The sequence below is a fragment of the Euprymna scolopes genome, chromosome 26, assembly GCF_053919585.1.
Source record: "Euprymna scolopes isolate OS-2025 chromosome 26, ASM5391958v1, whole genome shotgun sequence".
Classification (NCBI taxonomy): Eukaryota; Metazoa; Mollusca; class Cephalopoda; order Sepiida; family Sepiolidae; genus Euprymna; species Euprymna scolopes.
The window spans coordinates 13,328,240-13,340,608 of record NC_136507.1 but is presented as its reverse complement, the minus strand read 5'-3'; the positions used below and the strand labels follow the sequence as shown (position 1 = coordinate 13,340,608).

General features: G+C 37.9%; 1 protein-coding gene across 1 annotated transcript in view; it reads right to left on the bottom strand.

Annotated features, from left to right (window-relative positions):
* Positions 1 to 3,394, bottom strand: part of LOC145247921 (dynamin-1-like) — a 372,083-nt gene extending 368,689 nt beyond the window's left edge. The window contains 1 exon segment of the mRNA XM_080109558.1: positions 3,055 to 3,394. Coding sequence (XP_079965684.1) covers positions 3,055 to 3,218 — 164 coding nt within the window. The 5' untranslated portion in view covers positions 3,219 to 3,394.
* Between the last annotated feature and the right edge of the window lie 8,975 nt (positions 3,395 to 12,369).

The window sequence follows — 12,369 nt, the reverse complement described above, 5'->3', positions numbered from 1 at the left end:
TTTTACATAAATTTGTAAGAAAAATATTTTTCCAACTACTTTCTTTAATGTAACGAAGTTTTATAACATTAACACAATGTAAAATGCGACGATATTGGTCAAGTAAATCTAGAAAAATGATTTGTTTCAACTAATTTAGTCAAATATATTTACCTCCCTTATGCCAATAAGTTAAGATTCAGATTTACCAACTTATTTTAGGTGCTAATGCAATGCAGAGAGTGATCTGATCCGCGCTATTTTTTAAATTGTATTTCCACGTTTAATTAAAGTTTTATGGTTTTTTTGTTCAATTGTAAGGTTAAAGTACAGAATAGGTACAAAACACCCTCCCCATGTTAAGAATGGCTTTTTAAATAATAACATTATTTCCACACGGATCACTCTCTGCATGAGTACCTTATTTTATTTTTCTAAAAACAAAAAATAAAATATTTGATTGAGTCATATACTAAAAGCAAATTCAAAATAATGAAACAACATTTTAGGTACATGTGACTATCGGAATACCCTAGGCAAATCACCGCTAAAAAATCGTCCATCAAAAACCAAACCAGGAACTCGAAAATTAAATTTATTTATTTTTGCTGCATTTATTTTTATTTATATTTATTTGTTCAAGTACGCATTTACCAGAAAAGGTATTTCCCTGTTATTATTTTAGTAAGAATGAATTACTATTTCTTTATCTTTCTTACTAAAATAAAATTGTTAATTCGTGTGAAATATTTATATGTAGGATTGTAGGAATAAACGCTACCTATGGAGATTGGGCCAATCTGCAGCAGAGCTCTGCATTTATTATTTATTAATGTTAGTCCAGGTACGCATTTACCAGAAAAGATGTATTTCCCCCTGTTATTTTAGTAAGAACAAATTACTATTTTAATCAATGTGTACTGCTTGTTCAACCAGCAAAGGGTGTTTATTCTGAAAGTCGTTCTTAACATGGCGAGGTTGGGGTTTTTATTCCGAAAGGCATTTTGTTTTAATGTGTTGTGTTATTATTTTACGTTAATGTGCACTTTTTCCACTTTGTCCAACCTCCAAAGGATGGTTATTCCGAAAGCCGTTCTTAATATAGATGGGGGGGGTATTCCGAAAGGCATTTTCTTATTTTCAACCTCCCCGTAACTTCTTAAAAGTCTTCAGGTGGTCCCCCAGTAAAATTAAAAAATAAGTGCAGCAAAAATATAAATAAATAATAAATAAATAAATAAATAAAATAAATTTCGTTTCATTTTGTTTTCAAGTTTCCAGTTCGGTCTTCAAGTTTGATGGCCGCGGACGATTATTAGCTGTGATTTGGTCAGGGTATTCCGACAGTCACATTTATCCATTTACTTAATTATATTTCTGACAAAAAAATAAGTTGTCCGTTTGTTTCTGACACTGTTTGCTGCCGACTTCGTGTCGCCTATTCTGCATTACCCATCTTGAATTGCAATGTAATTTTAAAATAACACATAGCATTTGACATCATTTAAAAAAAAAAATTTGGGATGCTCAAATCGTACATACATAACCTTGTAAAGCAAGCTTTCGAGGGGGAAAAAAATAAGTACACTAAAAGAGAATCTGCTTTAATAAATAAAATACATTTTAAAAAAATGTTATTGGCAAAGGGTTGTTTGTAAAAACCGGAATGATATGACAATGCGGAAGGAATTGGACATAACGAAAGTATTTTGTGTTTATATAAAAGAGCTCTCTGAGCCTGAGCCTCTCATAGATGGGTCAAATCCGGTAATACTTAGGAAAAAAACACTTCTAGATTTATTCATTTTGGTAATCATTTTTCGATATATTTACAATAGTTGCATTAATCTTTTGTAATCGTTTTATAGTGTTATTTTTTTAACTTTTATTCGATCACGAGGTTTTTCATTTATATTTGTTTTCGGCGTGGTTTCTTGTATTTACAACTCGGTCTACGAAATTCAATTTACCAAAACTAATTGGACAATATTGACTTTTAACGGCCCGTTACGCCCATGCATCGTTTCCGTTTTTTGTCCGTATTGCCTTCTAGACTTAGGGTTATTGAAGGATACCCTTTTTGTTTCTCAGTCAGCAACTTGTGCGTGGCACTATTTTATGAAATTTTGTGTAGTGTATTTAAAACAAAAAGCTCTTATCAAGGCTTTATTCAACTAACTTGTATATAATTTAACTAAGGCAAGAAGCCAAAAGAGTATATACAAGAATAAAAAGGGTGTATTTAAATAAAGAATCACGTGAGCAAGAATAAGTTTTTTTTTGTTTATTTCTTTTTAATGAAACTATAACACCCTACAAACCGTCCTTGTGTACATCAACAGGTTTACACATTTCATTTGACATAAACGTTAACTTCGCAATGACTTTTTCAATGACAATTATTAAAGTCCATTTTGTTAAACTGTTCGCCTTACTGGTAAAATAAAACAAACAAAAAAAACGAAAACACTTGACAAGAAATCTATATTATATACAATGTAAAAACGATATTTAAAAAATGGGTTTCGTTTTCCGTTTCAGGAACCAATTTTTTATGTTGTAACCGAATTTTAGTCATCATGAGCACCTACCAAGACTGATTTATATCAATTTTCTGTGTTATTTCAAGATATGTAATATATTCGAGTTGTATTTAAGAGTGTCAATTCGGAAAAACGAAATAAAAGCAGCAGCTAAAAAGAGAAATCAGAACCGTGCCAATGAAACGAAATTCACAATAGTAAGCTATCGGAAAATTACATACTAAATACAGGTTTCTTTATATAAAATTAGTATAATTATGGATATCATAATGAATATGCAATATGGGTGTATATATTTTACGATTTTACACGCCTACCAAAACTTTCTAAAAATAAAAGTGTGTTATTGATTGATTGTCAAACAGTTGTTTGTAAAAACCGGAACTGCGGAGATAATACGGAAGGGAATTGAACATAATGAAACGACATACAGTTTTTTTGTTGTTGTAGTTGTTTGTTTTTGTTTTGTCTTTTATTGTTTTATTTTTTTGCATAAAAATAGAATGTTGTTAAAATTAAAATGTTTACTAACCTGCCCACGAAGTTTTCGAGCACACTACTCTTGCCAGCACTCTGGCTTCCGACGACGGCGATCTGTGGCAGATCCAAAGAAATAGGCACGCCGAGACTGGCGAAAGCATCCTGCAACTTATTCACTATCGGAATAAGCTGCTCCATTCCCATATTGCCGGCCATTTTTGTGTATTGGTCGGTTCAAATAAAAAAAATAAAACAAAACCACAACCACCTTCCCTTTTTTTTTTCTTTTTTTTTTTTAACTTTCCTTTTTCTTTCTTTGCTTTTTTCAAACACTACTTTTCTTCCTTGTTTAGGTTTTCAAAGCAGTAATAACAATGAGATGATATACAACCAATTATATATATATATATATGAATATATATATATATATAGAAAGAGAGATAGAGAGAAAAAAACAAGGCAACTGACTTTGGTCAGTTCATCATCATGGCGGAATTTTAGTTGTTGTTGTTGTTATGCTTATTGATGTGGTAGGCGGAAGGGGAGGATATACTTTCACTCCCGTTCAAAAACTATCCATCTCTTACCGCTACTCGCGTTACCGCTTTTTAGTTAGTTACGTCGATCGTCGTGATGATAGTGGGTTCAAGGCAACCGCGCCCACTTACTTACTGTTGAGAATCATGGGAGTTGGAGAGAGTAATGCGATGCGGGTAGTAGATAGAGGTAAACGGTAAGATAAGGCAGGAGGAGAGAGAAACAAGAATAAAAAAGAGAGAGGGTTATTGTCAAGACGAATTTAAAGGGAGGGAATCAATGTCAACATGTGGTGGTATACAAAGATTAATTTTATATATATCTATATCTATCTATCTATCTATCTATCTATCTATCTATCTATCTATCTATATATATATATATATGTTTATTTATATATATCTATATCTATACATATATATATATATATATACATATATATATATATTTATTTATTTATATATATCTATATCTATCTATATATATATTTATTTATTATGTATATTATTTATATATATATTTTTTCAATATGCGAGTAGAGCTTATCAATGATAAGCCTTATCATTAATACTTGTGACAAATGAGCTACGCATAAACTTTTGTTTCATTCCTGAAGGAATTCGTCAGGCTTGTAGCGGAAAAAATTTAAGTGAAATTAAATCTTTTTGCCCCAAACAAAAGAAGAAAAAAAAGGAATAAAACAAAATGACACCTCCTTGTTTAAAATGCACCGCATTTATTTTTTGACAAAAACAACAAGATGAATAAGCAAAGGTCCGATCGGTGAAAGTTCTTGCGAAATCATTATGATTAGAATATAAGATGAAAGTCCTTCGTAGAATTGTTGTGGACCAAGATATAATACCCTAGCTCGCCACAAGAAAATAATGAAACGAATGAAATTGAAGGAAACAAAGACTCAATTGATGGATAAGATAAACGTCGTTTATTTGCTGTTGAAAGAATGAACGTTTTAGTTATAACATGTGTTCATGTCCGCGCGAGTGTAACCAATGTTCGTTGCGGAACTGGTGTTGTAGCAAGAAAAGGAAATGTGTGTTCATCTCAAGTTCGGGTCACCATCGTTTGTTCGCGCGTGGGAAGAGAAATGAGTGTTGTAGTGGAAATGAGAATGATAGTCCAGCGTGTAGACAAAGAAGAGGATATGAGAGTTGACGTCAGTTAGCAGTCAGCTACGCGAAGGTGTTCTCAGGGACCAGTAGTAGATAGAGAGAGAAAGAGTGTGAATGTGTACATACGGTCTGTTAGCTCGTGTCCCATACATAGTCACAGGGGTGTTGACGCGCGCGAGCGTGCGCCTCCCGAAAGGGAGGCGGCTGGTTAGCCCAACATCTCTGGTCGAGAGCTGGTCCTAAAAGGAGGAGCCGCTTGTTGCTCTCTCTTTTATACTTGTTTCCGGTAGTCTTTTGCGCATGTGCATATTTCCTTTAAAAGCGGAAGTGACGTCGTCCATGTGTGCGTTCGTGCGCGCGTGTGTGAGTACATGTGTATACGTTAGCGTGTGTGTATATACACATGAATGTGAGTGTATGTACGCAAACGTGAATATGTGTACGTGTGTGGACGTGGGCGCGTATGTTTGTGTGCGCGTATGTATATGACATAGCTTGTAATATGAATGTGTGTTTTTGTGCGAGACTAGAAAAGGCTCGCACAGAATTAATAAGATTAGAAGGTAAAAGTCTTGTGTGAAAATAATGTCCTTATTTTAAGGTTGGTTTTTAACTGGCGAAGTTCACCTTATTTTTTTTTATTTTTTTTTACAAAGGTCCGGAACCTACTCGGGGATAAGGGTTATTGTATGTACAGTACGTTAGCGTTAGAGATTTGATAAAGTGTCTTACTTAAGGAGACGGTTCATCAGGAATTTGTTCACATTGAACTTGAAGACATCCAGGTTGTAGTCAGGTGGGGAACAGGCAACCGGAACAGAGTTCGACAGGCGTGCACTTCTTAAAAAGAAGCTTTATTCATGGAATCTACGTTTTGATTTTGGCACAGATAAGGAGTGGGGAAAATTTTTGACAGTGGTTTCAGCTAGGCAGGTGTTTATCATGAAAGATTGGTAAGGGGGAACCAGAGATTGGAGTTTAGACGAGCACCTGCCATGGTAGTAACGATAAAACAAAGACAGGCTCGCAACGTCTCTGCTGTGGGAGAGAGGTTTCAGGGAAGAGAAAAGGGCATCACCCACTAAGCCACGAAGCCTATTTTGTACTCTGTCAAGGCAGGATAGGCTGTTTTTAGCAGCTCCGTCCCAGATGTGGCAGCAGTACTCCATCCTTGGACGTACTTAGCTTTTATAAAGATAGAGAATTGCATCGGGGGTGAGATATCTTCTGGAGTGGTAGAAGGATCTTGGCAACTGACTTGATGTACGTATTCCATTTTCAAGTAAGGGGTAAAGATCAAACCCAGAAGCTTATCAAAACATGGAGCTTCCCCTAGACGAGAGCCCCCATATCAATTGATGCCAGATGGGGATCAGAGCGTTGATGATGTAAAGATAGGAGCTTGGTTTTAGATGCATTAAAAGTAACCAGCCACCTCCTCCCCCCCACTGTACCACATGCTCAGGAGAGAGAATCTGAGAGAATTTTATCATTTACGGCCTGTGATGTGTTGCCATAGATGGTCGTGTCGTCAGCATAGATGTCAACGAATGATTTAAGTATGTGTTTTGGGAGATCATTGATGTATATCAGGAAGAGAGTTGGACCTAGGATGGGCCCCTGAGGGACTCCAGCATTAATATTGATGGCCCATCAACTACTACTCTTATTTAAAAGTCCCATGAGGAAAGTAATTCGTAAGGAAAGTAATTAGTTGTTATTAATTAGAAAATGTGCAGAATGGGTGCGTGTGTGCATAAGTGTGATTTTTGAGTGCCCGCATGGCATGTGTAATCATGGTGTTGACGGCTTTGACAGCAACGATGTTATGAAAACGAGAGGCATGTTCTCGTGTGATGTCGAAGCGAGAAGAAGGGAAAAAGAAGGGAAGAAAGAATGTTTGATGCGTTTTTATACATTTTGGACCGGCTCAAAACAAGATTGCTACTGCTGATATTTTGATTTTTGTAAAAGCGTTAAAAAGACAATCTTCTTAATTTTCTCATTGGTCGCTTGTGTCATGTGATACTGTCGTCAACTATGTCCGCCAGAAGTATGTTCATTTTACTTTTGTTGTTGTGAGAAAAAGTGTGTGGGCGTATTTGAAATTGTGCCGTTGCTAGAAGAACTTATTTTTGTGCAAAATGCGAGGAAAATTGAAATGAATAAACGTCCGTTTATTTGCGCGCAAGAGTGTGTGTGTGTGTGTGTGTGTGTGTGTGTGTGTGTGTGTGTGTGTGTGTGTGTGTGTGTGTGTGTGTGTGAAGGAGTGACTGCACAGGCTAATGCATTTAGTGGATCACAGGCTCCTTTGCGTGTATTGATGCAAATATATTTTTGTTAAATAAGTATGCAAAATACGGACAACTTTTTCCTTTAGATAGGATTTTAGATACAGTTTACCATATCATTGTATTAAATTGTTAAGGGAAAGTATAAAATATTAAATTTAAAACTGTTTCTATATTAATAATGGGTTTCTAAATAACAACGCTATTATTTCAGCATGGCCTGTATTCACTCTAAATACTTATGTTGTACGCCAGGTATTTCCAATGCGAGACACAGATTTAACCCTCCCCCCCAATCGAAGCGCATGTTCCCATGCGGAAATTCTATAGCAAGCCCCACTCTCCCCAATGGTTTACTTCGACTTGCGCAACTGCCATTGCTCAAAGGCAGCATGCATTCCGCAGGTTTAACCGACATAAGTCCAGTTTAAACAGACAGAAGTACATAGAAGCTAGAAGTAACGTTAAGAAAGAAATAGCGACAGCTAAGAGGGAATTTACGGAAACCACTAAAAAACACATCGAAGCACAAAAACTAGGAACTCGTGACTTCTGGAAAATCTACAACAGTAGAGTAAATAATGGGCAATCAACAATTCCCCCACTAACCAACAATCACGAGGTTCTTTGCTCAGCAACCGAGAAGGCTAACATGCTTGCCAGTCGGTTTGCCTCAAACTCCACACTGGACCCTCCAAACCACCCCCTACCTCAATTTCCTATGCGGACAGATGCCACGCTAGACGATCTGATAATCACCCCTGCTCAGGTGCATGCTATCATAAAAAACCTTGACACTTCCAAAGCATGTGGACCCGACCTCATCCCAGCTGTGCTATTAAAAAAGTGCTCAGCCGAAGTAGCTCCAGTTCTCTCCAAACTCTACAACAAATGCCTTAATGAATCTTGCTTTCCGGGCTGTTGGAAAACTGCTTCTGTGGTACCAGTATTCAAGAATTCTGGCGAAAGAACTGACCCATTAAATTATCGCCCTATTAGCCTCCTCCCACTTTTTGCCAAAATATTTGAGACCTTAATTAACCATGCTCTAGTCCAGCACCTTACAGATGCTAAACTTCTGACCGACCAACAATATAGATTTAGACAAGCCCGTTCCACGGCAGACATCCTCACTGTAATCTCTGAACGCATATACCATTCACTGGACAAAGCGGGAGAGGGCAGAGCGGTAGCTCTAGATATATCTAAGGCTTTTGACAGGGTATGGCATGAGGGTCTCCTCAGGAAGATTAGATCTTACGGTATCACTGGTAGAATACTTAACATAATTAAATCCTTCTTAGATAAGAGAAAAATCCAGGTTGTCCTCGACGGTCGTACATCTAAACAATATGATATAAATGCGGGAGTGCCCCAGGGATCTATCCTTGGACCTCTGCTGTTCCTGATATTGATAAATGACCTCCCCGACAAAATTGCCTCTGAGATGGGTATATATGCTGATGACACCACACTCTATAGCAGGCACGACAGGAAAACAAATGAACATATATCTAAAGTAATGGCAGAAACACTAGAGGATGACCTCCAATCAGTAGTGGAATGGGGACAAAAATGGATAGTAACGTTCAATGCCGCCAAGACAAAACTGGTTTCATTCAATAATTATAAGAAACGTTCTCTACCACCTATAGCAATGGCCAACGACTCTTTATCTGAGAGTACGTCTCTCAAGCTCCTTGGCCTAACGCTCACAGGAAACATGAGTTGGAACAATTACATCAAGGGCATTGCCAGGGCCGCTGCGAGGAAGGTGGGCTCTCTCTACCGTGCTAGAAAACTTCTAACACCCGAAAGTATCCTGTACCTCTATAAGGCCACTATTCGCCCATGTATGGAGTATTGCTGTCATATTTGGGCCGGTGCATCGGCTACTAGTCTCTCGCTCCTTGACAGGGTTCAAAAGAAAGTCGCAAATCTGATAGGCCCTAAACTGGCATCTAAACTTCAGCCTCTGTCCCATCGTCGAAACGTTGCAGCCCTCTGCCTGTTCTACAAGTATTATAATGGTGAATGCTCTGAAGAACTGCAAGCACTTGTGCCCCCACGACGTGAACACCCTCGACAGACCCAACAAGCTGCAAAATCCCACCCCCACACTGTAGAGATCCCTAGATGTAAAAGATCTTTCTACTCCAGTAGTTTCTTCCCCAGAACTGCTAGACATTGGAATTCCATTCCAGGTCACTGCTTCCCCAACTGTACTGACATGCATAAGTTCAAGTGCAACGTGAACCAACATCTCGCTGCCCTAATCCCTACATAGTACCCCAGTAGATGTTTCCCCTGATAGTAGCCCCCTACACCAAAGTGGTAATGTGCCTTGTTTGGGGTGAAAATGTAATAAAAAAAAAATTTAAAAAATATGTAACACGATGTAACTGTAATTTAATTTAATATGTAGCAACTGCTATGCCCAGCCAGAACAAATCCCCAGCAGGAACATTTCATAGCAATCACATTAGACCTAGTTTTGAAACGCTCATTTCAATGGATATTTACAGTGGCGAAGCTTCCATTCCCAATATTAGGAGCAGATTTCTTACACCATTTCAATGCCGGAGAATATTGGATAACAATTCTGGATTATCAGTGCAAGGCAGAATCAGCAAATCAGTAAAAATAAGCTCAGTCGTATTTAAAAAACACGGAAGACACATACACTAAAATAATTTGATGTTTTCTAAACATTACGCAACCTGTTTACATGGATGATACTGCCAAACATGATGCCACGCATCATATACAGACTCAAGGTCCACCCCTAAATGTGCGCCCGCACAGCTCCGACCCAACCACTTAAAGGCAGCTAAACAAGAGTTTCAACACATGCTGAACCTAGGCCTCATTTGTTCGTCTCAAAGCAACTGGTCGTCACCACTCCACATGGTTTCCAAGAAGACATCGGGTGACTGGCGCCCATGTGGGGATTATAGAGCATTTAACAGCCGAACAGTACCAGATAACTATCCGGTCCCTCACTTTATTTTTCTAATTCATTCAACAGAAAATCTATTTTCTCCAAAATCAACCTCATGTACACGTACAATTAAATCCCTGTCGACCCTGAAGACATCCCCAAGACTGCTATCACTACTCCATTTGGACTTTTTGAATTCATTAGAATGCCTTTTGGATTGAGAAACCCTGCCCAAGTTTTTCAACGGTTCATAAATGCAGTTACACATTGATTGCTTTCATTTACACATACATCAACGACTTGTTAATGGCAAGCTCATCTATGGGAGAACATATTCAACACGTCAACCAATTATTTCACAGACTATTAGAATATGGTGTGATCATCAACCCTAACAAATGTAAGTTCAGTATTTCGCCATTATCTTTTCTTGGTCATATTATTGACAAGGGGAGCATTCGTCCCCTACTTGAGAAGGTATTGTCGATTACCCAGTTCCCACTTTTCTTCGTAAACTTGGTTTAATTAACTTTTACATACAATTCTTACCTCACTGCGCTGAATTAGCACAGCCCTTAACCGATCTTCTTCAGAATAGAAAAAAAGTGAAGCTTGTTTCCTTCAATATTAAGTGAACATGAACTGCACTCTTTCTCAGTGTTAAAAAGACCGAAGCATTGGCAACCATTATCCTTCTTCTCTAGAAGATTTCAAAATGCTGAAAGAAAATACAGTACTTTCGGTAGGGAATTTCTCACTGCTTATTCCACAGTAAAACATTTTTGATCAATTTTGGAAGATTCAAATTTCACTATTTTTACTGTCACATTCTTTATTCGCTAAGCCCATTAAAAATTCACCCAGCAAAGCTCATCACTTGGATCACATCTCACAATTTACTTTGGACATTAAATATATCAAAGCACTGAAAATACGGCCGCTGACACACTATCACATATGCACGTCAGTGCAATTCAGCCTGCTTATGATATGGATCTTCATCAGATCACTAAAGACCAGGAGAACTACGAAGAAATTAGCAACTTCTCCCAGTTTCAATTTTCAACAAGTTCTCTTGCATCCTCAAACGATTTTATTTGGTGTGACACTTTGACTGGACATGAACGTCCATACGTACCTCTCCAACACAGATGAGCAGTTTTTCCAAAATTACACAATTTATCGCACCCAGGCATCCGAGTGGCATAGAAATTGGTGATATCACATTTCATATGGATCGCTATTAATAAGGACGTATGTAACTGGTCACAAGTTGTATTACTTGCCAGAAATCCAAAATCACTAACCTCAGGAAATTCATTAACTACAGCCACGCCTAACAATACAGTGCTATCTAGTGTTACAACTTCCACTAAATCCGGCAGACACATGAAATATTTGCAGTATTTTTATTCTTTCTTCTAAGATCATTTTCCACTAGACAAAACAGGGGAGGGTAGAGTGGTAGCTCTCGATATATCTAAGGCTTTTCACAGAGTATGGCACAATGGTCTTTTAACGAAAATTAGATCATATGGTATCACTGGAAGAATACATAATGTAATTAAATTCTTCTTAAGTAAGAGAAAAACCCAGGTTGTCCTCGACGGTCATACATCTAAACAATATGATATAATTGTAGGAGTACCTCAGGGGTCTATCCTTGGATCTTTATTATTCCTGATATTCATAAATGACCTCCCTGATAAAATTGTTTTGGAAATGGGTATATTTGCTGATGACATCATAACAGGCACGAGGGGAAAACAAATGAACACATATCTAAGGAAATGGCAGAAACACTAGAGGAAGACTTCAAATCTGTTGTGGAATGGGGACAAAAATGGATGGTCACATTCAATGCTGCCAAGACTAAGTTTTTTTCCTTCAATAATTACAAGAAACCTTCTCTACCACCAATAGCTATGGCCAAAACACATTACCCAAAAGTACTTCCTTTAAGCTCCTTGGCCTAACATTTACAGGGAACATTAACTGAAATAGATACATTAAGAGCATTGCCAAGGATGCTGCGAAGAAGGTGAGCTCTCTCTACTGCGCTAGAAAACTACTTATGCCTGAAAGTATCCTGTGTCTTTATAAGGCCACCATTCACCCATGTATGGGGTACTGTTGTCACATTTGGGCTGGTGCATCTGCTACTTGTCTCTCACTCCTGAACAGGGTTCAAAAGAGAGTCGCCAAGTTGATAGGTCGTGAACTGTCATCTAGGCTCCAGCCTCTGTCCCATCGACGAAATGTTGCATCCCTCTGCCTGTTCTACAAGTACTTTAGTGGTGAATGCTCTGACGAACTACAAACACTTGTACCCTCTCAGCGTGAATACTCCCGACAAACCTGAAAAGCAGCTAAATCCCACCCCTTCACAGTAGAGATCCGTAGGTGTAAGAAGGCCTTCTACACCAATAGTTTCTTCCCCATAACTGCTAGACTTTGGAACTCCC